Below are 27,507 nucleotides of genomic sequence, written 5' to 3'. Positions count from 1 at the left end.
TCATATTCCACCCAGTCAGTGCCATGACTGTGGCCCAGTAAGAAGTGATGAGCCCTTTCACTCTTCAGCAGCAAAGTGTGGCCTGATATAGACACACTGCATTACTTCAATTATTTAAAACAGCAGCATCATGAAGTCAAAGGGATACAGGATAGGTGGGCACTAGGGACATTTGGCCACCTCGATGTAAAATTGACTATTTTGTCCAAAATGTTAAAAGATTTAATATTTAAAAAATTGTCTTAATGTAACGTATAGCCTACAGATTGTGAACATGCACGGTGCATCATTATCAGACTTAATTTTAATTAATAATCCTTCAACTTCTTGTTTATACCACAAAATGACCGGATATCCAGGATTTGTCGCAATTTGTAGCAATTGTAGAAATATTAGACCCTAATTGTCAAATGTTTAAGCATGTTCTAATCTATACTTTACTTAAAAACATTTTCCAAAAATTTTTTTTACATTTTGGAAAGAATTGCCAATTTAACACTGAGGTGCCCACTCTTCCTTGGTGCCCACCTATCCTGTCACCGGTCAAAGAACATGGACCTTATTGGCTGCCCACCTTTACTCTCTCCTTCGGCGGGCCCGTAGTAGCTGAACAGACGTCCCAGCAATGTCTCCTCTGAAGCCCCAGGCAACGGCGCCTCTTCCTCCATCAGCCACAAAAGCCCCCGCGCTTCATCTGTTCTTCCTGTCCGCACCTGTTAAACACACATTAACATGCATGCATTGATTGATTGATGGATTGATGTACTTTATTTAGTAAGACATAAGAACAACAGTACATGGAAGTACAAATTCACAATACAAGGTCTACTAAACTGGAAGACTCATTAAGCACTGAGCTTGTTTAAGATGAGATCCCCATGCACACAAATCATGATGACATATAAGAGACAGACAGATATACACACTACTATACAGAATGTCATACAATCAGTCTACAGGTTACTGGCATAAAGAGTGAAAAATATGTACAAGAGAAGGAAAAAAATGGGGGGGGGGTAGGTTAAGACTTAGACAGGGGCCATTTTCGAATTGCAGCCTCCTGAAGGTGTATCTTTAGGGCAGTTTTGAAAGTGAGTAGGGTTTTACACTCTACTCCTTTTGGTAGGGCATTCCACATTTTTGATGAATAGCATGAGAACGAGTTCATTCCCTTTGTTGAGCCAAATCTGGGTTGAACATGATTCGTGGAGCTGCCTCTGGTGTTATGATCGTGGACTTCATTAACGTTTTGTAAGTATGTGTGCTTATGTGCATAAGGACACATAAGCACATACATACACACACGCACACTCGCATCAGGGCAGTTTTTTTACACATTTAACCCATTCAATCCGGGAACGCATCAGTGTCATTTTAGATATCTTTGGATATTCAAAAAATAGCAGATATACAAGCTCATAGCGCTTCCACGGCACATGAGCTTGAGCTTTGACTATAAGCTTGTAGATCTGCTATTTTTTTTAACATTTGTGAACATTTGTGCAAATCTTTGAATATATATATACATTTTTTGTAAATCAAAATCTTTGCTTCTGGGGAGGGAGGGGTCCCTGGAACAAAATATTTTGAAATGGGGGGTCTGCGGCCAAATAACATTTTGGGGGTCCTTGGCATGAAAAGGTTTGAGCACCACTGATATAGCAACATAAGTTTTTCAGAAACCAGCTAGGATTTAGAAGACATTTTGTAGATGCGTTGATCCGGATTGAATGGGTTAATTAATGTCCACGTGAAAAGCTCTGTTGGTGCTGCAACCCTCTGCACACGAGCAAGATTGCCTGATCTCACCAAAATAAACACAACGCTGCCTCGACGCAATGGACTGCTTTCCATCCATATGACTCACCAAAGCTTCAGACTGCTGACTTTGTCGAGACTCACTCGTACTGTACTGTACTCATATGAAAAGGTATGCTTCACAGCCAGAGCATGGATTCCACTGATCTATTTGAAAGGAAAAGATCCATAGACCGCAGGATACCATTTTTGTTTGTTCCCTTAAACTGCTGAAGACTCCCTCTGACCCCCTCCTGAGGAGCAGTGACGGTGTCTGCCAATCATTCTTCATACGCGGGGGGTGCTGCCTTCTGTTGGGTTATTTTTCCCTTCTTATTTTTCATATTAAATGTTATCCAGCAGGGATAATAATTTTTCCAAAAGTGAAAGTAGTGTTGTGCCAGACTTGAGCCAGTAATGACAGGCAGTTATGTCTGGATGAGGAACAGACTGACATGTCAACATGGCAATCTGTGGTCTACAAGATGACACAGTCAGTTCAGTTGTTTGTGACTTTTCACAAAGGAAAAAGGGACTATCAAAAGACAATAGAGTTGTTTGGTATGTTTGGTCCATTAACTATGACTTCACTGTATACATTTTTGAGGAAGCTGTTGGGTTTCATTTATTTCAGTACAGTGTGAAAATCACATACTAAATATCATTATTTTCTTGTCAAATTGACACAGTATTCTCATATTTAATTCCTACAGCACAACCATGTGCTGTAGGATTGGCTGGATAATTATAGCCTCCTGACCCTGTGTTACCCCAATGTTATCTTAGCAAGCAGCTATCGAGAATTGAAACACCTCCATAATTACCTTGTCATCTGTTCTATTAGTTTGAACCAGATTGAACCAAACATTCACATGCTGGCTTTGGCAATGCACAAGGATGTGTTCCCTCGGCAGGATCAATGGCTTTGGTTTTTGGTCTGATGTACTCTGGTTCGATGCATTCATTTGATAGTATCCCCAATGGAGCAGGGAACCTTTAAAGAGTAAAGCGCTTAAACCAACCACCCTGGAGTTATATACCAAACGGATCCCTGACACTCTGCACTGTGCCCTCGTTCTGTTTTCTATAGCACAATTCACAAGCTGGAGAAGCCAAACATTGATTTCCTTTGTTGCAGTAGAAGATTATATACAAAACTTCTGCGGTCTGTGTTTCTTTGATCCAAAATCATGAAATATTATGAATAAAACACACCCAGAGATTGCAGAGAGAAAATAGAACATGAAAGGGACATGATTCATCTGGGCGGACTGATGCACTGAGGGATTCGGAGGGGAGTGAATAATACCAATACCAGTCTGTTATGTGCAAATATCTACACAGTAATACCCTGAGTGTTAGTTTACCTCTGAGCAGGTCAAAACGGACCTGGAAGCATTTGGTTTTTTAAAACAAACGTGTCATTCTGACAAGATATAAAAAATCACACCCTGTGTGAAGTGGGCGGTGTCTTGCTAGCTAATCACAATACTGAATGGAGTCAACCAATCATGTACAAAAAATAAATACATTTATTGAAACACTCTTTATGATGGAAGAAACCATAACTTTAAAAAAACAAATGTATGTTTTTTTTTAAAGTTATGGTTTCTTATATAGGGCTATGCACATGTGTCATGTGACACTGGCCAATCACAGTCCTGAATAGACTGTGATTGGCCAATCACGGTGCAGGGTTTTACCCACAAGTTTTTGGCCAATCACAGCGCAGGATTTGTTGTACAAATATCCAAACCTCACTTATAGGGGCGGTTTCACCGCCCAAAAATCACACCCAGTGTGAAGTGGGCGGTGTGGTCACAGTGGTCATCACAGTGATGGAAGTTCACTTAAAGAAAAGTAATATTGTGGACCAACCATTGTACACCCCTAACTAAAAAAAAACTGGTTTTTTTTTGCATAGTTCTATTTATAGGGCTATGCACATGTGTCATGTGTTCACTAGCCAATCACAGTCCTGAATAGTCCTGAATTGGCCACCATAGTGTACAATGGTGGCCAATCACGGTGCAGGGTTAGGGGGGTACAATGGTGGGAAATCACAGTGCAGGGTTGGGGGGGTACAATAGGTGGGGGGGGGTACAATGGTGGCCAATCACAGTGCAGCGAATGTCGATGTCCAAACCTCACATATAGGGGCGGTTTCACTGCCCAAAAAAAGCAAATAATATATAATCCTTACCAGGGCTTGGCTTGATGCTTGGTCTACGACCCCCACAGAGAGAGATGTGCTTGGCTCTATGTCATCTAAAGCAAGCTCTATGTTCTCCTGGATGGACAGACAGACAGACAGACAGACAGACAGACAGATTAAATCTGTGTTTTGTTGATGAGTCATCAATGACTGATGATGGGGTTAATCAGAAGAATAAAGTGTGATAGAACAAACATGTCTTAAATGTAGGAGGCAGAGCATCACTGCGCGCGTGTGTGCGCGTGTGTGTGCGTGTGTGTGTGTGTGTGTGTGTGTGTGTGTGTGTGTGTGTGTGTGTGTGTGTGTGTGTGTGTGTGTGTGTGTGTGTGTGTGTGTGTGTGTGTGTGTGTGTGTGTGTGTGTGTGTGTGTGTGTGCGTGCGTGCGTGCGTGCGTGCGTGCGTGCGTGCGTGCGTGTGTGTGTGTACACACGCACGCGCGTCAGGGTTTCCGCTAGGCAATTCTTGGGCCGGCCACCTTGACTGACAGGATTATATTTTACCCGGCCAAAGAATAAATTAATTGCCCATATCATAATTAACGTCACATGCGTGTTTGCAGACTGTCATGCACCCAACTGATAATTACACCTCTTTACATTAGCGCTGCACTTCTCTCCACTTTATCACAGATGCAATCTGTTCCTGTGTAGTTACCTAACTAATATCTAGCCTACTCCAGGTGTCACTTGCCAAAAAATAACTGAATTAAGTCAGGAGGGCGTGAGTGAACTGCTTGCGCAACTCTACATTTCATTCAACCTTAATATGCAAAACCTACAGCTTTTGTTTTGTTTTGTTTTGTTAATGTTAATTATGTCATCATGAATGATGGCCCGGCTTGGTTCAGATTCTATCACCTCTGGACCCTGGGTCAGTTATCATAACACCCGAGCGAACCAGACCCGTACTCAGCACTGATTAGGAGGAGACACAGCGGTGTAAAGCTTGATTTGTGCTTCGCCGTACGACGGTGTTGTTGCGTATCGAAAATATCAGACTTACAAGCTCACAACACGGCGCCTTGCGATGTGTTGTGAGGCTGTGGGGAGTTAAACCATTATGATTTTAATGGTTGTAAAAAAAAAGTCAACCTGGAGATCTGCCCGCTGCATTGGGTTTCCAGCAAGAGGCTTTGCGTGCCCTTCATTCCCTCAGAGCCACTCACCAACTAAGAGAACGATTTGCAGCCGAGTTGTAGGCTACAACATCCCGGAAAGCCCTGCCATCAAGGACACAAATGCTGCCTGGACCAAACTGTGCACATCCGTCTACCGTGCTGCTGAAGAATCAGTGGGATTCACCACAAAACGTCACCAAGACTGGTTTGACGAAAATGCACCCTGCATCCACGACCTCCTCAAGGCAAAGCGCAAGGCACATACCACCGCTGTAGTCAACCCACAATCAGTAGTCCTCAGAAAACAACTATCCACCATCAAAGCAGAAACACAAAGAGCTATACGGCAGATGGACAAGAAAGAGGGCATAAATTCAAAATCTCGCAGGTGTCAACAACACACATGGCTTCTATGACGGCATCAAAACCATCTATGGCCCTCAGAGAAGAAACATCGCACCAGTGAGATCTGCAGATGGCACCACTCTCATTAAGGAACAACAATAAATAATAGACCGTTGGGCAGAACACTTCAGCATCCATCTTAACCAGAGCAACCCCAATCTTGGATGAACCTTCCCCTCTGTTCCCCTACTTGATGAAATCCCTTAATTTCATGAAGTCTGGAAGGCAATCAAATGTCTTAAAAACAATAAAAGTGCAGGCTCAGACTCCATCCCTGCTGAAGTATACAAGTGTGGAGGTTACCTCCTCTCACGCAGGCTACACCAACTCATCTTTGCCATCTGGACAACTCAGACTATCCCACAACACTGGAAAGATGCCACCATTATCACCATCTATAAAAAGAAAGGTGATACGTCGTCTTGCGACAGCAGCAGAGGTGTCTCACTCCTGTCAGTTGCAGGCAAAATCCATGTTCTCCCACCTGGCTACGCACATCTCAAAAAACATCTTGCCAGAAACCCAATGCGGATTTCGGAAGGACCGTAGCACAACAGACATGATCTTTGTTGCCAGGCAAATACAGGAGAAATCCAGAGAGCACAAGCAAGATCTGTGCATGGCCTTCATTGATTGGTCGAAGGCTTTCGACACAGTCGACCGAAAGTTCTCTGGGGCATACTCAGCTGGTTTGGGGTCCCACCCAAATTCCTCTCTATCCTCCAGCAGTTTCATGATGGCATGGAAGCCAGGGTTCGAATAGGTCGACAACAGTCTGACCCAATCGATGTCAAAATAGGAGTGAAGCAAGGATGTGTCTTAGCCCCGGTTATTTTCAATATATTCCTTACAGCAGTTACACTCATCTCCTATAAACTTCTGAAGAACACGGATGGAGTCAGCATGAGTTTTCGCCTGGATGGAAACCTATTTAACATCCGGTGCCTCCAGGCATCCACCAAGAATACTGCCCTCCAAGTTTGTGAACTTTAGTATGCTGTTGACTGAACGCTGATTGCCCACTTGCCAGAGTCCCTTCAGCATGCCCTCAATGTGGTAGCTGCCACCTACAGGGCTGTAAGTTTTCAGGTCAACATCAAGAAAACACAAATAGTCCACCAACCAAGCTCTACGCAGACTCCCACACCAACTTTCTACATTGACAACACCCCTCTGGAAACTGTGCCACACTTCAAGTACCTCGGCAGTATCCTCTCAGACAGTTGCAACGTTGATACAGACAATCAAATACAGCATGAACGTTGCCTCCGCCGCGTTTGGTCACCTAAGGTCACGGGTCTTCACCAACGAAGATCTGAAGGCATCAACCAAGGCAGCAGTGTACCAGGAAGTATGTGTGTCCACTCTACTGTATGGATCTGAAGCCTGGACACCATACAGGCGGCACGTCAGATCTCTGGAGGCCTTTCACATCCGCTGTCTGCGAAGGATTCTGTGCATCACCAGGTCATTGTTCACCTTGCATCCTATAGTGTGTATAGCTTCAAAGTAGGCTGATGATAGGTTCTTGGTTTACGTATGTATTAGTTATTATTAGATTATTGGTTACTTATGTATTACTTTATTATTAGATACTATTTTTTATGCATTTGATGTATTATGATGTATTATGATGTATTATCTTGTGTCCTTGCTTACTGTAAGACGCTCTGGATTAAGAGCGTCTGCTAAATGCCTAAACTGTAAACTGTAAACTGTATCACATGGGAGCACCACATGACCTATGCAGAGATCTATGAACGAACCAACTCATTCAGCATAGAGGTGTTTCTGGCACGCAGACAGACTAGCCGCTGGCTAGGTCATGTGATCTGTATGCCTGCAGCTTGTATACCACGACAGGTCCTCTACAGCCAACTCCAATCCGGCCAGAGGTCTGCAGGAGGGTAACAAAAGCGCTACAAGGACCACATGAAGGTGCTACTCAAGAACTGCCACATACCACCCTCAAACCTGGAAAGGATAGCAGCAGATCGAGACACCTGGCGTTCTTCCTGCCTCTCAAATGTCTCCCACCTGGAGGAGAAGACATCCCTGAGACGCGCAGAGAAGCGCAGACAGCAGCATGAGCGCACTGCATGGACTGTCCAACCAGGTTCAACATACTCCTGCCCCGTGTGGATCAGCAATTGGTCTACGGCTGTGTTGACCAATTACTGATCCACACACATGAGGTGGCATGAGCTGAAAACCCCCCTTTTACCGCCGAGAGATATGAAGTCATCATCGATAACGATGGACTGCCATAAGCATGTGTGTGTGTGTGTGTGTGTGTGTGTGTGTGTGTGTGTGTGTGTGTGTGTGTGTGTGTGTGTGTGTGTGTGTGTGTGTGTGTGTGTGTGTGTGTGTGTGTGTGTGTGTGTGTGTGTGTGTGTGTGCATGTGCGTGTGTGTGTGTGTGTGTGTGTGTGTCTGTGTGTGTGTGTGTGTAAATGTGCGTGCGTGGCGTGCGTGTGTAAATGTGCGTGCGTGTGTATACTGCATACATTAGTGAATGAGTATGATAGAAATGGACATTGACCATTGTCTGAAACAAAAGACATTGATGTCTTGATCAAAGTCCAAGGAACTGCAGTGCACACACATATAAAAAAAAAAAAATCAATGCAAGCCAATTATGATTCCAAGGGTATTGAACAAAGAGCAGACCTAAATTGGCGTGTCCTGACAGAGAGTACAGTACTTATCAGACTGTAGTGAGGGAAACAAATTAAAGAGGAATGGCTCGCATGGAGGGAGTTAAGGATGGATGCTGGCTGAAATATAAGGGCCTTGTGTCTGGACTTGAATACTAATATTGCCAGGAAAATAGTTTCATCAGTCAGACAGCTGTCTTTCTTGGTGTTTTCTTTCAAAACAAGTGAATGTTTATTCCTGTGAGCTGCGTGTTTGCTTTGGCTTACAACTATTAGGAATATGAAGAGATAGTACGTGTGGCAAGACCATGCAATGCTTTGGCAGTTTAGAAGTAGAACTTGTAATTAATTCATGCATATACAGGTTGCCTATTAAGAGACACTATGGGACCTTCTGTGTTTTGAATAAATTGGATATATCTGAGTTTTGGGAGTCGGGTACGCCAGTGAGTTGTGCATTTCTGGAAGAAACAAAGACATACAGTAACTGTCTTTAACTAGGTCAGGAAAGGAGAGGAAATACTTTATCCTGGAGATATTTATACGGTAAAAATATGCAGCTGGATTTGGGGTTGGCAAGGGCGATTCTGCCTTGTTATCATGAACTAGTATTAGTGCATGGAATTGGAAGAGAAGAGGGAGACAGTGAGAAAATAGGTGCTAGTCTTCATCACGGAGCAACTGGGTGGGTGTGGTGAGGTCGTGGCTCCCATGAGAGTTTGTGTTTGATCTCAGCAGGGGAGGTGAACACTGGCACCATCAATGAGGAGGTGACACATAAGAATTACTTCAGCTCGTCAAAGCTGTGACAGGGAGGAGGGATTGTGTCTCTGAAGTATAACGTGTACATAATAAATGTTGATACATCAGAGAGAAAGAGGTGGAGAGAGAAAGAGAGAATGCATGCTAGAATGAGTGTGTTTGACAGAGAGAGAGAGGGAGAGAGGGAGAGAGAGACAGAGATAGAGAGAGTGACCACGTGACCTTACCTCCTTGTATCTCTCCAGCTCCTGGACAAAGGTACGCTGGTAGAAGAGGCTCTGCAGTCGTTCTTGGGTATAGTTGTGGCACAGGTCCTCAAAAGTGGCACCGCATTCCCGCTTTGCCAACCGTGGGTTCTGGAAGCCTGGCGTATCCACGATGAGCAGCGAGCACAGGGAGTTCTGGCTGGACTTCAAGGCCCTGAGACAAGCGCACACACACACACACACACACACACACACACACACACACAGGTACAAAACCAAGATGACTGTCAGGAACAAGGCAGGCTCCACACTGTCTCTGTCTGGCAGCTGTTCTAGAAGTAGTTAGCGATCACATTTCCATACAACTGTCAAATTAGCCTACTTTTCAAAGGCCTGAAAGCCAAAAAATAAAATCTAGGCTGAAAACATTTACTACCAGATCGTACTTACATCAAACACGTGCATTCGTTGGACAAATAATTACTAATGGGCAAGACGACATCAGTAAATGTCTACATCAGGGTTTATTTAACAAAGAAAAATAAATAAAAACCTAAAGCAGGGATGGAAGTGTTGTTTTTTGCAGTATTAGGAACTTTTTGTTGAAAGAAATGCAGTTTCTATTTCAGCTTTTCTTATGCGCTCGCTTATATTATACAGTTTTTCTGATGAAAGCTCATTGCAATTGCAGAGCTCATTGCGGTTGCAGAGAAGCAGGCAGACTCACCGGTTGATGAAGGAGATGAGGATGGTGAAAAGTTCAGAGTAAAGCCCAGATGCCATGGCCTCTAAACACTCCATCGCTGAGGCCTTGGATCCTGTTATGGGGTGATGTGTGTTGGGGGTTAGCCAGGCACAAAGGCAAACAGAAAACTGTAAGTTCACAACATCATTGTCCAAAAAGGACAAACATTTTTTAATTGATACATTGACATAGAATGGAATGCTTGGCTGAATCAAAAGGCAGCCAACGTCAAAAGGCCGCTATATTTGATACAAGCGGTATTGTACATGGTAGCATATTTGATTTGTGAATGTATTAGGGCCGTAAGCTATTCTACTGGCTTTAAATAAGTTCTGCAGCTCAGCATCATTTAGGAGTTTCACACTTGAGATTAATTTCAGTTGTCTTTTTGGCAAGACCTCTCGTAGCTCCGTTGTCATTAACTTTCGGATGGCCTGCTCATAAATGAATGCTGTAGGCTCTTGACGCCAAAGGATAGTTTTGTAACACAACAAAATGGTTGTCAAAGTGGTTCAAATATATATTTAATTTGAGAATTTGCCTCTGTATTTGGAAATGCGTGCTCACAAAGTACTGAGATAGTAAATTAAAAGATATTCATAATTCTTTTTGTATATATGCTGCAATAGAAATGTGTGGTTGTCACACACCTGGACTTCTCTCACAGCCCACCATTGGTTTACCACTGCTATGTGTGCGGGTGCACGCACGTGTGGGACTGTATGTGTCACTATACGCGCATACTGTATGTGCTGTGCAAGGGGAGATACAAGCAGGGTGAAATTGAGGCCGGCCATTCATCTCTTCTGTGATAAGCTGTGTGTGTGTGTGTGTGTGTGTGTGTGTGTGTGTGTGTGTGTGTGTGTGTGTGTGTGTGTGTGTGTGTGTGTGTGTGTGTGTGTGTGTGTGTGTGTGTGTGTGTGTGTGTGTGTGTGTGTGTGTGTGTGTGTGTGTGGGTGTGTGTGTGTGTGTGTGTGTGTGTGTGTGTGTGTGTTGTGTGTGTGTGTGTGTGTGTGTGTGTGTGTGTGCTCGCGTCCTTCAAGGTGCATTGTCGTCTTGATAAAACTCAGAAGAAGTGCACGTGTGTGAGAAGGAGAAAAAAAATCAATGCAAGTCAATTATGATTTCAAGGGCAATGAATGAAGAGCGGATCTCAACTTCCTTGTCCTGATACAGTGTGTGTACTTATCACTGTGAAGCTCTGCTAGCCATTACTTAGATAAGCTTTTACTTTTACAGAGCATGCAATTTCCCCCAGGTGATGAGGGAGTGTGTGTGTGTGTGTGTGTGTGTGTGTGTGTGTGTGTGTGTGTGTGTGTGTGTGTGTGTGTGTGTGTGTGTGTGTGTGTGTGTGTGTGTGTGTGTGTGTGTGTGTGTGTGTGTGTGTGTGGAGGAGGGGGGGGCCAGATAACCAGCTGAATGCAGAGACTGATGAGATAGTCAGGGTTGCTGCGTGTGGTCTGTAGGCTACCTGCGTCTCCCGTGCCGTTCTCCTCAGCAGGCTGCCGTAGGGTGCTGACTCTTGGCAGAGTGCCTTTGGCTTTGTGCTTGAAGATGGAGGAGGACAGCTCCTCCAGGGTGCAGCCCAGCAGGTAGGCCGCCTTCTGGGCCCACTCGTGACGTGCAAATTGTTTCCTGCCAGCTGAGACACGACCATGAAAACCCCCATTAGCCCCTCTGCCAAGCGCCCCAGGCACATGACTAGTCTGGTAGTGTGGTGACAATCCTGCCTCTGACAGGGTAGGATTATGTCTCCGGTCAGGCTGGAAATGACTGCACACGTCGTGCACTCACAGCCCTCCCCATAATGACAGTGGTTTGAGGACACAAAATTGCATTCCAGAGATACATATTGTCTGGCGGAGGTCACAAAAGCCAAATCCCGGCCTTCCACATTTGTGGCGGTTTTAAAGGCTTTTTCTTATTCAAGCAAAGAATGAGTTCTATATATTTTATCGGCCTTGCCGAAGATGATGGGTGGGAAGGCAATCAAATAATATCCTCCACAATGCATAACCACCGTGCAATTTAATTTCATACACAGTCAAATTGTGAGTGCGTCCTGCACCCTATGCCCTGCCCCATAGATCGTCTAAGTAGGGCCGTCACAGTTAACTGAACACATCAAGAGGACAGTGGCACACTTCAGAAAGACATACTGGTCTACTGCTAGAAAAACAAAAGTAGGGTCTTCTGACTTATTAAAAAAACATTAAACATTAACACTCTAAAGTATACACATTAATAATGCAGTAAGACTGTCTGTATTAGATATTAAAATAAAGGGTATGTGATATGTACAAAGAAAAGGAACACATTTTATGTATCAGGGTCTCATTTGGCATTTCCAGAAGAATAGAGATCTCTGCTGCCCTCTTGTGTCACTTTGATCATACTGCAATGTCAACATCCACAATATAAAGCCTATATAGTAAATATAAATATAAATAGTAAAAACCTCTACATTGGTGTGATATGTAGTCCCCATACCACACCATACTTTATTGATAACATGACATTTGAATGTTAGAGAGATACTATTAAGATATTATTTAATTGTAGTGTGGCAATTTGTTTAATACTGTCAAAGTTTATACTGTATTTTGACCAATATTTATATCAGTAAATAATGGTATTATTTTACATAGCATTATGCCCAGGAATACATTTGTCCAGCTACATTGTACAATCTTTAGTGTTTATGCACTTGTAACTCAGAGAGCGTGCTTTTGTACACTCTCAGAGTTAAATTAACACTGAGATCACATAAGGTATTCAGTGGTCTTACCCTTGGTGGCCCCTGCAGCCCCGAGGTGATAAATGGCTCCTAAGACGAGCCAGAAGGCCTTCTGCTCCTCAGCATTGATCCCAAGAACCTTCATGGCTGCCTGCAGCTTGGAGAACTGCTGAGAGGCCCGCTGCTTGTCATCCGACTGAGAGACAACACACATATTCATGGGAGTTCCGTTGGTTACTGTTACTCCATAAAAGAAAAAAGAACAGTTATTTTGGTACAAAGTCTTAATAGCCACCTACCTTGGGAAGAGGCACAATTCCAAATGCACTGTTTTCTGCAAAGTGGTTGAGATGCAGCTCAGTTCTGGGAAAGAGAGCAGCTGTTAGTTACAAAGACGAGGCAGAAGACTTTTAACATTTGACCACATCCATATGTCCAGTCAGCAAAAAATCGTATTCAGTACTGGCAAATGAGTATTTGTGCAAAATTAATAATTCAACTGACCCGTTGAATGATACAATTTCCCCCCCTACATATTATTTGTTGATATTATGATGCTTCAGCTGATAACTGGTTTTAGTAGATGATTACATGTTATTATATATTACATAAGTATGGCTATACACAGGCTCCCACTATGAACAGAGTTTTAGGTATGATGTTCGAGTATTCATCCTAACCTAAGAGAGCTGTCTACTCCAGCCATCAGATAGTAGAAGACATTAAAGGAAGCTTCTCCCTCTGGTCTTCTTGCCACCCTTGTCTTCTCCAGCAGCATGGTCTGAAAGACATGAGGATAAGATATTACCACAGTAACCTAAATACCATTTCAAACCACAATTTTGTAGCATAACAGGGTCTGTGAAATCAGCTCCATCATATTCAAATGTCTCATCTGAATTCACAGATGAGAAAGAGGTAGACATCGAGCAGTTGGACTGCTTTGATGACATCATTACCTGGATGGAGGCTGAGGTCACCTGACCAGCCTGGTCAAAGTCGAGGGAAACAACATGGGAGAAGCGACTAGCGTTCCCATTCATGGAGGTAGAGGCGTTCCCAAATGCTTCCAAAACTGTGTAGACTGCCTGCCATTTCTCCGCTAATAGACATATAAAAATATAGGTTGTTGTTTTTAAAGAAAAAAGGACCGCACACAGACAAATGGCATCTGTAATGCATTATTTGGTACCACACAAACATCGGGTAACATTATGACAGTATCACCTGCAAAGGTGCAGATCTACAACTTAGCACGGGACCACAAACATGGAATTTCCTAAATTGGTTGCCGCTAAAACAATTTGCCATTTGGAGGCCCGTTTCAGAAACCAATTGGAGAACACTGTGATTGATTTGTACATACCTTATAACCACAGTGTATACTATAGATCCTATAGATCTCATCAAAACTGGACTCACTGAAATTTTATGGCCACAGTTTAAAATAAATCTGCTCAGGAGGCACTAATTGAAAATTGTTCACTCCATGTTATATTCTTCAAAAGGTGGGTTATCATTCATTCATAGAATCATATGCTAGCTATGTTTTTTAAACAAAATATTGTATTTGGGTAAAGGCAGTACTTTATATTCAGAAATTAGGGAACGGGTGTACAGGAGCCAAAAACATTTCAGAACCACTGCTATAGACTACCACTAAGTGACCTTTAGTACCATGGACAGCTACATTGTCTCTCAAAAACACACGCCATCCAAGTTTTAACCCCTAATGAATGACTAGGCTATACGTTTTACTAAGAGATATGGCTTTATAATTAGACGCAATAACAATAAATGACCCAGTCCTTCCCTCCCTCTCTCTCCTTCTCTCTCTCTCTCATGTGGGTTTGTGAGTGTGGTGTAGACAGCGAAAATCAGTCACATTTCAAATTGTAACTTTTGAGTTGGTACAAGCATAACTGTTACAAGATAATAACAATCAAATATAGAAATAGAAACATAGCGTTGGACGGGACTCGTCCGCTGCAAGTCCCCCGTGATCACCTGCATTGTTTGGGTGCAACTTACTAGAGAAGGTTTTACTGGTGCTGCCTGCAATGGTGACCAGATATTGGACCAGGTGTTGACAGTTGGTGGTCTTGCCACTGCCACTCTTGCCCAGCAGCACAATGGACTGGTCCTGACGAGTGGTCAGCAGGCTCCTGTAGGCAGACTGGGCCATGCTGTAAATATGAGGAGCCGTGTCCTCTCTCCTGCAGCCCTTAAACATGTGCATCACCTGGGGCAGGAGAACACACACACAGAGAGAGGAGGAGAAGGAGAAACAGGAGGCGATGATGTAATAGAATGACACACAGGCGGGTGCTTGCTGGAATACTGAACGCCATCTGTGGCCAGTTTAAAGATCCTTCCCTGTGTGATAACGGATCAGTCCCAGCGCATGAACAGGCTGCGTCCTACCTTTTCAGAGTACATGGAGGGGGCGCTGATGGGGTTAATGACCACCATGTTGCAACCGGCGTGGGTGTGTGCCAGGTTACCCCCGTACCGCTGGCGTAGGGTGTGGATTACACTCGACTCGTTCAGGTACTGTAGCGAGGCAAGATCCTCCACGCGGTCAAACCTCGGAGGATTTGCCTGCAGTTCAAAGTGAAAGGAACGCCATACATGCATTAGAAAAATATCATCAAAACTTAACGAATTCATTAAACCCTATATACTTTGTTGATCGGGCCCCCCAGGGGTCTGTAGCCTACTTGGTTGCCTCCTTAGTTCCCTCTACACCAAATCTTATGTGGCTTATGTCAACTTTATACTGTAGTGCACAATGAAATACCTTTTCCACATCTTCTTCGTCCACTTCCAGCAGGGATCCATCGCTCTCCAGGCGGATTTTGACTTTCCCCTCTGGCAGACTGCCTGGCTGGGTCTTCAGTAGAGTGGCTGCGTAATTTAGTACATTATTATTTCAGGCAATGGGGAACAAAATACACTTTAAAATGATATGCACTGATGTTTGATAGCTCTGTGTGACTATATCATCCTGAACAATGAGGAAGCTCCTGAAAAGTAAAGCAAGTGTTCAATTTGGAAAACTAGGTTAGTTTAATTCAACGGATTAGTCTGCTCTCTCCTCAAATAAATTCTGTTTAAACTGAGTTTATGCCCCAGAAAGACACACACACACACACACACACACACACACACACACACACACACACACACACACACACACACACACACACACACTCACACACACACACACACACACACACACACACACACACACACACACACACACACACACACACACACACACATGAAATATTTATTTATGTCCACATAAACACTGGCAGTGCAGTCAGACAATAAGAACATTGTTACATATATGTTGACATCCTTGTCAGACACAGCAGACATCATTCCTGGGTAAAGGAAACAACGCCTCCTCCAAACTGAGAGGCTTCCTATAATAGCTACTAAGCAGTACCTCGCTAACTGCTTGGCTCTCCTTTTGGAGAGGCCGGCCATTTGCAAGCCTCTCACAACCAACTTGTACACGTGCCCCAGACTACCAAATGTAAAAACTAAAAGTTTACACCTGTAGCTTAGATGTGCTATGGTCTGCTCCAGTTGATATTTTAGCATTTGGTTAGAAAGGCTTCCTCTAAGCTGTAATCAAAAGTACAGTCAACCTCAAGAATGAACACCTCCCTATGATTTTCATTGACAACAAGATCTAGCTGTAATGTTAGAGAACACTGAAGCCTCATTACACAGACTAAACATACTTGGCTTCAAAGTAGAATTCTTATACAGCATAGTGGAGGACCTGAAAATAGAAGAGATATCCTTTGATATGAAATCCACTATTCTGTCATGCCTACTTGGAGGCCTCTGTATCAGGCAATAGTCAGTGGAAGTTGGTGTTCCGTTCAACACACATTCACAGTTGCTCTGACAGAGATACTGTGTTCCAATATAACATCCTCAGAGTTAGACCCTACCCACTACAGGGTAACTTCTGCCCAGCAGCACAGACAATTTAAGTCTGCCCAGTCCAACCACACCGAAGCCAGGAGAGCTTCTGTCCAGCTTTCCACTGGGTTTCCTCTTGAAGCCCAGGAAGCTAGGATCCGAACCACTTGCCAGAGGGACTGTGCGTCTTTTTCAGGTCCAAGAGAGAAGATTGAGCAAACTCTCTTACACACTGTTCAATATATTTAACATTTGGGAGAGCCTCGTAGCAATATATCAAAATTGGAAACACCCAGATCACCCTCAAGTTTACTGTGAAATATGATGTCACATGTTGCATGTGTATCAGGTCTGTCCACTGTCTCACTCTAGTGTACAGTTTTATCATTCAAGTCACGTAGTGACTTTTGTGGTAAAAGTAAATTGGAGAATAGATGTTGTACCTTGGCCAATGCTACTGCTCTGACTGCTTTCAGTTTCATGATAAGTGGCAGGGGCGATCCATTTATTAAATCAAGTCTACTGGAATACTCAGAAATTATTTAATCTACCTGATCTTTCCACTCACCTGCCACATTAAAATTGTGACCCAAATATGTATTAGTCTCATGAATGAATAGACTTTAAGAGGTTTATTGTAGATTGTGAACCCAGGTATTGTATCTGTTCTAGAGTGATACCAGTAGTTTCCCCCACTCCACCTTTCGTAGAATACTGCACATTTTGAATCTTTCACCTCGAATCCTGACAACTCCAAAAAGGAGGAGTTGTTGTTGTTTATCACAGAAGATGAGAGGCAACCTGAACACACAAATGCATGCACGCACACGCACACGCACACACGCACACGCACACACGCGCACACACACACACACACACACACACACACACACACACACACACACACACACACACACACACACACACACACACGCGTCCATACAAACTATCCTTACCCCTTTCGTTTGTTAGATTTTTCCCCTGTTGTATACAGCTCACTTTTTCTTTTACATTAATACCAGGTTGAGTCCTTATCTTAGAATATATTTCCAACAGATATAACCTGAAAGAAACAAGTTGAAAAGCAACTGAAATCATACCAACCCAAAGAAAATCCATCCTTGTGGACAAGCCATACTTTCTCAGTGTTGTACCAGGCCTTCTCTGTAGATATCTGCTCCTCAGTCTTGCCCTGGGTGAGAAATAATCTTTCATGAAGCAACAGAAAAAAACAAAAGGCACAACACCGAGATCTAAAGGGCAAACAAGGACAAATAATGTCATGCAAGAGGGTCAATGCACTGTAAATTAATCAAACTTAGGACAATATTATAATATCCTCAGGGTTAATTTGTCCATCTGCAACTTTCAGAGTTGAATTAATGCTGAGGATTCTACAATGTAGGACCATGCTAGATTGCATATGCAGTGAAATTCATCAGCAAGATCTGAGATTAGCCAGAGATTATACCTATTTCAAGAAGAATTTCAATCAATCAATCAATCAATCATCGATCAATCAATCAAAGCTTCTGTGATAGTGGTCATATTCCGTATAATTCAGTACCAGGGATGCACTGACTACATATCTAAATCCATTGTTCATTTATTTTGATTTTTATTTGTTTTAATTTTTCATTAATAGCGCAGTGACCTGAAAAAATAAACAATTAAATGAAAAAAGGAACGTGGAAAAAAAACATATTATGGCAAAAGATTAATAGAGGAGTTAATTAAATTGTTTCCTATTGGAGAACAGCTCAGAGCTAATTGAGCATGACCTGGGGTCCATGGTATCAATGTGTGACAACACAACTACCACAGCTCTTTCTCATCAAAAAAATAATTATAATCCACAAAACCACACACTACGGCAATACCACATCACATGCCTGGAGGAAAATATGAAAACAGACTTCAGACACACAAAATATGCGGTTAGCATATATGTATACCACAGTAAACAATGGCAATCACATATGCACATTGAAAACCAATAAAGATTTCGGCATATACAGTACATCTACAGAATGCTATGTAGGCACTTTCAACCTGGTTTTTGGCATGTCAAAAATCATTTAAAAAAAGGTTGTCAGAAGTGTTTCATTCAGCTTCACTTCATCCAACCTCTGACTCTCAGCATCCTAGAAATAAAACTTAACATTGACTCACTAACACAATGGTTCTCAAACATTTTTTATCTCAAGGACCCCCAAATTGATATGTATTTGGCCACTGACCCCATCTGAAAATATTTTGTGCCAGGGACCCCAATGTTTCACGATTTTTCAAAATGTGTCAAAAATAGCAGTTCTACGCACTCACAACGCATCATGTAGGCCTGCTATTTTTGTATGAACTAACAATAAAATATGGGTTAAAGTGGTTGTTCCTCATTTTGCTGGGGTCCCCCTGGAACCCATTAAACGACCCCTGAGAGTCCCCGGACCCCACTTTGAGAACCACTGCACTAACACACCACATTCTAAGATATGAGCACAGGCAGGGTGCAGCCAGAACTACAAGAATAGCCATAGCCAGACCTTAGACTGGGTGGCTGCAGCATGCGCTGCTTGTAAGATGGCCACAGGGTCCTCTGCCAACCTAGACTGGAGGAGGAAATGACACAGGACGGGGTCATTTGAGGAGCTAACAGAGAGGTCACTTTTAATCAATTGTTTCAACACTGAAACACATGCAAACAACCGTGATATCCAAATGCTCATGAGTTGCAATGAAGGTAAAACAAACTAAACATGCAGACATAAACATTACAGTGAAAGCTACCTCTGTTCTGCAAAATGCTTCTGTGGTAAACTGAACAAGGCAACAACCCGCCTGTGTCTAGCGTATGGGACTAAAAGTCAGCTGCACCGGCTAGCTTTGACGCTTGATTGATTGATGTTTTTACTGTGAAAAATGCATACACAAGAACATGTATTTGTACATATCAAAAGGATAAAGGATTGTGGTTCTTTGGTACTGTAAATGGAACCTGCTACAAGTTAACGGTTCTTTTTTTTCTAAAAAATATTATCCCACGATTTTGCAACCCCCTTTTTTTCACCCAGTGCCAATTGTCTAAGTAATCCTGGGCGCTACACTCCCTCTGCCAGCCTAGGGAGAGCCCAGAGCCGAGCTCATGCCTCCTTCAATGCATGAGAGCTAACAAGCCTTCTTATCACCCGACAGGGGGGAGTTTCTCCGGTTGGACGTAGTGCGTAGAAGGAACACGTTATTCCAACCAGTTCCTTTCCCCTCCATCAGGCTGACCAGGGCGAGGCAGTATAGAGACCAGGATTACTGCATGTTTTTGTGAGGGTACGTACCCTAGGGGACACGGGGAGAACATGCAAACTCCACACAGACAGGCCCTAAGTTGACGGTTATAATTAGGTCCAGCTACTACAGCCAGCTCATTATGCAGGACTTGAAGTTAACAATAGAGCTACAGTATGAAGTTGACAATAGAGCAGCTATGTCAATAACACTGGATATTTGAGGCCTCATGCATCACCCCAGGGGAGAATGCAGTGACAGGTGAAGGGAAGCACGCTCAACAATGATTAGAAACAGTGGGGTCAGTAGAGGAGAGCGCTGACTCCAGCAGCCACGCCCTGCCCTGGGGGAGGGGCTGAGGAGGCGTGGCCTAGCGGGGGACAAGCATGGCAGAGCAACAAGTACCTCTGAGGAGATGGAGCGCTTGGAAGTCGAACGCTAGCCATGCAAACAGCAACGGAGACAGTAGTAAGCCAAGGTCCAGTGGCCCGCAGAAAAGCAGAAGGAGAAACAAAGAGTAGGATATAAGAGAGCAGGAGAGTAGCAAATATTCAAATAACCACAGAGGACAAAATACACCCATTTAGACCCACCCACTCTTTTAGACCTTCTTCCATGGACATTCGTGTCCGTGAAAGAATGAGACAGAGGAGAAACAGAAAGACATTCAGGGAGGTATAGTTTGTTATGCTGTCAAAATAGTCTACACAAGATTGAGATTCACAATACTTCATGCCAATGTATCTTTTTGTTTTCCCCACAACAAATTCCATTGCCATAACATTGGTAAGCAATCCACTCAAAAATAGATATAGTATATCACAAAGCACTCGGGTGCACAAACTCTTTATATGAGTCCAACTCACTGATCTGGCCAAGTAGAACAAAGCGTGTTTTTCTTTTAGAAAAGGGTTTCTACTCCCTACTTACGCAGGGGCATTGACTTCAGTTTTTACTTGAGTTTGTGCCAATAACTCAGACTTGGACTTATGGGCTCAGCACTGAAAAGCTTGTCAGCGCTCAATTTAGACAACACATCCAACATCAGAGAGCACTCCTGTAATTGCAACCCCACTGGCAGCAATCAAAACTCATTTGGATTATTGTTCTTCATGCTGGGTAACAAGAGGTTGACATGGCAGGGTAAACACAGGTTAAGCATCAGGCCATATAAAACCAAACAAGCTGAGGGAGAGTGACGTTACTTCATTGCCATTGGAAAAGATCCTCTTCACGCGGTTGTGATCTTCCTCGGAAGGAATCACCTGTTAACCAACAGTATACATATAAAACCAGCAACTGAAAGAGTGTCATCAAAAAGATATTCATGAAAAGGGTCCACAGAACTATAGTTCTGAAGTAACTGCCCTCAGTGTCTACTCAAGACCTCTGAAAACCAAATTACATGTCCTTTGTATTCTTATTTTAACTGTTTGTATTATTAAAGTCTTAATAATAAAAGCACTCTAGAGAACACACTCTGATCTGTGTTTTTGGCTGCAGCCTGGAACACACACCTTTTCATTGTGTGTAGGATGAGTCTTAGACTCTGTAACCTCAGGATTAAGGTTACCAGTAGAGGCCACGGCATCCTTTACCTTTACATTACATACATTAAACACAAAGGCAAATGTGCATGATAAACACACACACACACACACACACACACACACACACACACACACACACACACACACACACACACACACACACACACACACACACACACACACACACACACACACACACACACACACAAAGATGAGTTACTGAAATATGATGTTAGAGTGATAGTGAAGCTTTGGTTCCATATCAGATTTTAAAAGGGGTGGTGCTCTTACAGTATGACATACAGTAAAGCAAAAAGGCCACTGTGTGAATAATTGTCGATTGGTAATGTTTTCTCACCAGTCTACAAATTTGGCGGAAGGAATCAAACTTTGGAAAAACAGGTTCGGAAAAATAACGCACCGCCGCAGCCACTTGCCGCACGGCAAGTTCGGAGCCGGTGTGCATGAGGTCATAGAGAACCATGTGTTCATTTAAAAAATGATATTGTCCATTTTTTTTCGTGTGAAAAAATCACACCCTGTCTGCAAAGGCCTTTAGTCAGGCTGGCTTCTTTCTGTCAAAGCTCTTTTCAACAGAAACCATAAATGAAATGACAATGGAAAAGTTAAAAAGTAAGAAGGGGTGAATTCAACCAACATACTGATCGACATCCACACAGAAATGAATTTGAGAAGAAGGCAAAGCCTTATTGATCCATAAACACGTGCGAATCGGCAACGTTCACAAGTGACTTTTAGATCCAGCAGCACCTTATGATATCACATTCCATCCATGTTAATATCTCACAGCATGCTCCATTAACACAGTTTAGTATTTTAAAAAAGGCACTCCAGACCAGTCACTCTGTACCTCTGGTTTCTTCACAACAGTGGTACGCGTAATTGGAATGAACCCTGGAGGGGGCGCCAGAGCATCCGTCCTCTGGACAGGGATGAAACCTGGCGGCCGTGGCAGCACGTTCTGTTTTGGGGAGGGCTTTGGGGAGGGTTTGGGGGCAGGAATGAAACCAGCAGGAGGGGTCAACGGATTCTGTTTGGGGGCAGGAATGAAACCAGCTGGAGGGGTCAACAGATTCTGTTTGGGGGCAGGAATGAAACCAGCAGGAGGGGTCAACGGATTCTGTTTGGGGGCGGGGATAAAGCCAAGAGGAGGGGCCAATGGGTCAGGCTTGGGAGCAGGTAGGACAGGGTTGGGCTTTGGCGGCACTGGTTGGGGTGGTGCAATGATGGACACAAAAGCCTGCTGTGTTTTTTCCTCTGCAGCCTTCTCTTCTGGCTCTGCAGCCTTCTCTTCTGGCTCCTTTGCCTTTTCTTTCTCCTCATCCTTTTCGGTCTCCTCATTTTGAGGCAGGTCCTCCTTGCGGTCCTGGGTGCGGGTACGAGGCCGGTGCTCCTTGGTTTTACCTCTGCCCATTAGGCTGGCCAGGCCCACGGAAATGTCATCCTTCTCTTCCCGGCGTCCCAAAGACGAGGAAGCAGCCTTGGTGGTTTTGGGCACAGACGTAGCAGCAGCAGAGGCTGCCCCCCCGGGGGGCTCAGAGACAGTGGGTTGGCTCTGCTCCGCCGGTCCTCCAGGAACCACCCGCCTCACAAACCTTCTCACAACCGTCACCACCCGTTTACCACTGGTATCCCCGTCGGGATCACCCATAGCACTGACAATGTTGGATTCCTCAGTGGGGACTGCGGTTGTGGGCTGTCGGCCACTTCCTGTGTCTAGAACAGGGCTAGAAACTGGTTGAGGCTGATTATCATCACCATCAGACTGTGCATGAACAGAGGAGGACAGAGACACTGGTGATGGTTACGTAGGTCCCTGGCACACTCACACACACACACACACAGTGACCCTTGGATGACTGTTTTGGTTAATTATACATTAAAATCCTTGGTATAACTCAGAGAGTGTACGAATTGAAACAAATAGACCCTTAGGGCCCATTTGGTTTCATTTGAACAAACTGAGTAACAAAAGGATAAAACTGAGGAATCGGATTTTACTGTGTAGATATAGAACAATGAGACCTGGGCTAAGAAACGCTAACGCTAACCCTAGAAGTTTACATACTGTAACAGAGCAGATCTTTCCTAAATGTATCACTGCAAGTCACCATAGTTAAGAAAGGAAAAATGGAAAAAAAATTGCTTTAGCTAGCAATTCTGTCTAATGATACTACATACAGAGTGAACGCTGTCCAAACTCATGCAGGTGAAGTGGCACTTACATTTGGCTTGTTAACCTACATGAGGGAACAGCAAAAAATATTGATTAAACCACAGATTTAGACCAGGGCGTGTCTCTGTCTACACAGTACACACCAAATAATGTTTACTACTACTACTTAAGACTTCAAAGCATGAAATGAAGAACCACATGCATATAAGTGAAATGAGAAGCCTTAAGAGCAGAAAAGTAAAACAAGACTTCCCTTTTGTTCCCAAAATGAAAAGCGATTTCGATAAGCCATGGTGGTGACCCAGAAGACATGGGGAGAGCTGGGAGAGGTAGAGGGATGGATGGTGACAGCAGGCAGAGGAGAAATGGATAATACAGGGAGAGGGAGTTTTAGGATGGTCAATGAATGAATACACTTTCTTGCCACTGGATGTCAAATATCAACAGGGCAGTAGGAGCATGTAGCACTGAGGACAGAAGATATGATGAAATGGATAGCTGGAGAAAGGAGAGTGGAAAATAGACCCCAAAAAGCCAGGACCTAGTCACTGCATAATGGTTTTAAAAAGGATCTAGGGATAGTCCTTCACTTTATGACGTATAATAGATTAAAATTATAACTGCCGCAATATTGATAATTTGGATCTTTAAGTAATAGCAGAAAGTAAGTTACGACATTGGTGAATTGGTAAGTGACAAACAGACTTTACAAACACAGGAATGAAAGTGCAGGGCAAAAACATAATTTGGCAAACAGAACAGGCCTAACCCTGAATATTGAGCACTTGGTTCAAAGGGCTTGAATGGTGTGTATATAGTGTAGACCCCTCAAGTTAATAAACATGTCATACTGAAGGTATGGGCAAATAGAGCCCCCCAAACAAGACCTCTTACTAGTTCCAGTTGGAATACTAGGCAACAGACAATTCAGTAGATCATTTATTGTATGTTAACAAGACAGAATGTCTTTCAACAACTATTTTCTTCTACTAGTAGAACTACCACATGCACCTGTTTTACAACTATAAATAAATAAATGTTAATCGCACAAAAGCAATAAGGTAGGTTATTGACACTGGCAACAATCAGCACCCAGTCAGTAGTATGACTAGTCAATTAACAACATAAGCAAGTAGCTCATTTGCTGAATCACACACAGTAGTATATAATCAAGCAGCATGCTGCTAGATCGATTCAGTAAAACACACTATACTATCTCTTCATTTTTTTTTTAGGTCCAGTGTCTAACCAAGTCCAAAATGGACCTTTGTACTCATTGATGAGACAGAACTGAAGTCAAGTGGAGCAGCAACATGTTTCACCATCCCTGGCCTAGCTTTCATCAGAGTCCACTCCTATAAATAGTTTCAGCAGCAAAGCAGGCCATTCTGAGGCAGTGCCCTAATGGAATGTACGCCTGGTAGGGGAAAACACACTGTGAGCCACACAGTGTGTCCAGGGGCCTATAGCTTGTTGTTACCTTGTCTCCCGACCTGGTCAGCTTTCCAGTGTTCCTTCTCTTGCCACTGCAAGTTCGGGATGAGACAGGGGGTCTGGGAAAAGCTTTACGGACCTCAGTCCAAGTTGAGTAGGCAGGGAAACCACACGGGTTGAACGTCACAGTCAGCAGTGTATGCTGAGGTCTGAGGGGCGGGCGGGGGGGGTAATCTGATAGGACCCTGGCAGACACAGTATTCCGGATGCAGGCCGGAGAGACAGAAGAGGGACAGCTGCTGGGATACATGGGGGGCTATTAATAGATTGGTGGTGTGCCACACCAATTACCTCTCTTACCTCTTCCTGCCACTGTCGCCCCCTGCTGGGTGCCCAACACATCTACCACTGAGAGGGAAACTAAAAGGTGGGCTCCGACAACAGGTAGCACTATCCAAAGTGCATCACCGAGTGGCACAAAGAATGTGGGAGTATTGCAACAATATAAGCCATGACAATACAAGTCATCGTCTACTAAAAAATGTAAACTGATTGCATCCACTTTCTTACTGTGCACCCTATCTCTTTGTACGGGCCACACTATTGACACTATTGACTCACATACATACACAAGTAAATGTTTTAAATCTAACGATGCATAATGATTGTGTGATTTTATGATTGTGCACACTACACAGACATGCACATGCACCCGCACGCATGTGCACATAGCCGCTCAGCTCAGTGCTAGATGAAATACTATTATGCAACATATGTGATGGAAAACCAGTTTTATTAATGTAATTGTATTTCTTATTGTTTAGTTGCATTGTTAATTTGTTATTTTTATTTTTGTTTCAATTAATTAATTATTTTCCTTTTAGTTGTATATAAAAGTTCTTTACATAGACTCACCCACACATAAATAGCCTATAAGCTATACTTAAAATAATCAGACAACTTTACTTGAATGACAGGGATAACCTCTTTAGAGTGTCACCTCTGTACACACAGACCATTGGCTGTATGTAAGACAGACAGGGAAAATATATCACTTTCACTGTGACCAATACACCACAAGAGGGAGCCATAAACCTGAGTTTCAGCCCAAATAAATGCATTAGATTTACATTCTGCTGGCCTATATACCTGTACTACATAGTATTAACCCATAATAATCATTTTTAAAAAAAACTTAGTAGTGGTTGTCAGGTTCTTGTCCTGATATGGAAAATATTTGTTTTTCTTTTCTGGTACATTTAAACATGAATCAGCATTTCTGGCATTCAAAGCAACATAGGCTATGGGAAAATGTGACTACTAATTGCAACAACCATAATTCACAGAGAGCATGAAATCTGTGTTGTTGTTTTTTATCATAATTGGGATGAATGGCAAATAAATATAACACTTTCAAAGAGGAAACCGTTTTAAAGTTTGAGCATTGTAGTTTCATGGTGACCTCCATCTATTATTTTTGCCTTATCAGTCAGTGAAAATCAGTGCTGCAACTTTCACTGTGATCAGTACACCACAAGATGGAGCCATAAACCTGTGATTTTCAGCCTCCAAAAAGTATTGGTTTCACATTATGCTGACCTATATATGTTGTTTTGTATTAATCAGTGAAAAACATTTAAAAACAAAGCCCTTAGTACTAGTGTTTTTCAGGTTAGTCCTGATATGGCAAGAATTATCTTCCCCATTTCTGGTACACTTAAACATGAATCTGCATTTCTAGCATTTCAAAGTACAGTATCGTGTGCAAACGTGACTAATGACATAGGTATGGCCTGAGACACCTTGTCACACCCAGTCAGAACTAATTACAACCATACTTCAGGACAAGGCTATGATACTTCAGAGCATGAAATCTGTGGTTTCTTATCATACCTGGGTTGAATGGCTGAATAAAACACTTTCAATCTATTGTTTTTGTCTTATCAGGCAAAAATAATAATGGAATTAACCCATATAATTATTAACCTAATAAAAAGTTAATCGATACAAATTACTACACAACAGGTGTGACTGTTGTCTTTGTGGTGAGGCTTGTGAAGTAATTCACTAAAATGTGTTGTGGCAGAACCAGTTTGACAAAACACATGTTACAGAGGGAGCCGAGCCTGGAGGTAGCTATTCAACTGATTCAGTTAAGTTGTTAAGGCGGGTAGCCTCAGGAGTAAAACTATACTCTTTTATTTTAACTTTTTGTTTAGATCTTAGCTATCTATTATCTTAACTCTTTAAGTGGAAGGTTGATTTAATACATGACCCTGTCATAAATAGGCTACATAATGATAGCATCCAGGTGCATGTTTATGGCAAAAATTCAGGACCAGTGAGATAGATCTATGGTAAAAAAAAAACTAACAAACAAAAAAAAACAGCCTGTGACATTAGTCATGAGGTCAGTCGTCTATGACATGTGTGACTCCAAATATGGGCACGGTTTTGACTTCCCT

The 27,507-nt window shown here is 43.0% G+C and overlaps 1 protein-coding gene across 11 annotated transcripts in view; it reads right to left on the bottom strand.

Annotated features, from left to right (window-relative positions):
- LOC308091157 (unconventional myosin-XVIIIa-like) overlaps window positions 1-27,507 on the bottom strand; it is an 82,960-nt gene that overhangs the window by 47,641 nt on the left and 7,812 nt on the right. For 4 of the 11 annotated variants that reach the window (XM_080436567.1, XM_080436558.1, XM_080436557.1 and 1 more), the window contains exons 1-20: window positions 25,089-25,188; window positions 23,658-23,672; window positions 22,283-23,197; window positions 21,379-21,459; window positions 21,067-21,126; window positions 19,126-19,191; window positions 17,687-17,774; window positions 15,441-15,547; window positions 15,065-15,241; window positions 14,672-14,882; window positions 13,600-13,742; window positions 13,321-13,421; window positions 12,940-13,003; window positions 12,692-12,836; window positions 11,375-11,545; window positions 9,886-9,976; window positions 9,180-9,372; window positions 4,001-4,087; window positions 575-713; window positions 1-82 (exon numbers count right to left, since the gene is read on the bottom strand). The exon at window positions 1-82 is cut by the window's left edge and continues 78 nt beyond it. In XM_080436567.1, the coding sequence (XP_080292693.1) occupies window positions 1-82; window positions 575-713; window positions 4,001-4,087; window positions 9,180-9,372; window positions 9,886-9,976; window positions 11,375-11,545; window positions 12,692-12,836; window positions 12,940-13,003; window positions 13,321-13,421; window positions 13,600-13,742; window positions 14,672-14,882; window positions 15,065-15,241; window positions 15,441-15,547; window positions 17,687-17,774; window positions 19,126-19,191; window positions 21,067-21,126; window positions 21,379-21,459; window positions 22,283-23,083 (2,807 nt within the window). In that variant the 5' untranslated portion in view covers window positions 23,084-23,197; window positions 23,658-23,672; window positions 25,089-25,188. Of the gene's footprint in view, window positions 83-574; window positions 714-4,000; window positions 4,088-9,179; window positions 9,373-9,885; window positions 9,977-11,374; window positions 11,546-12,691; window positions 12,837-12,939; window positions 13,004-13,320; window positions 13,422-13,599; window positions 13,743-14,671; window positions 14,883-15,064; window positions 15,242-15,440; window positions 15,548-17,682; window positions 17,775-19,125; window positions 19,192-20,266; window positions 20,300-21,066; window positions 21,127-21,378; window positions 21,460-22,282; window positions 23,198-23,657; window positions 23,673-25,088; window positions 25,189-27,507 lie in introns of those variants that run through there. The other 7 variants (XM_080436560.1, XM_080436559.1, XM_080436562.1 and 4 more) reach the window with 6 other exon arrangements.

Source organism: Gymnoscopelus braueri (genome assembly GCF_963280865.1).
Source record: "Gymnoscopelus braueri genome assembly, chromosome: 8".
NCBI lineage: Eukaryota > Metazoa > Chordata > Actinopteri > Myctophiformes > Myctophidae > Gymnoscopelus > Gymnoscopelus braueri.
This window is presented reverse-complemented; position numbering and strand designations above follow the sequence as displayed.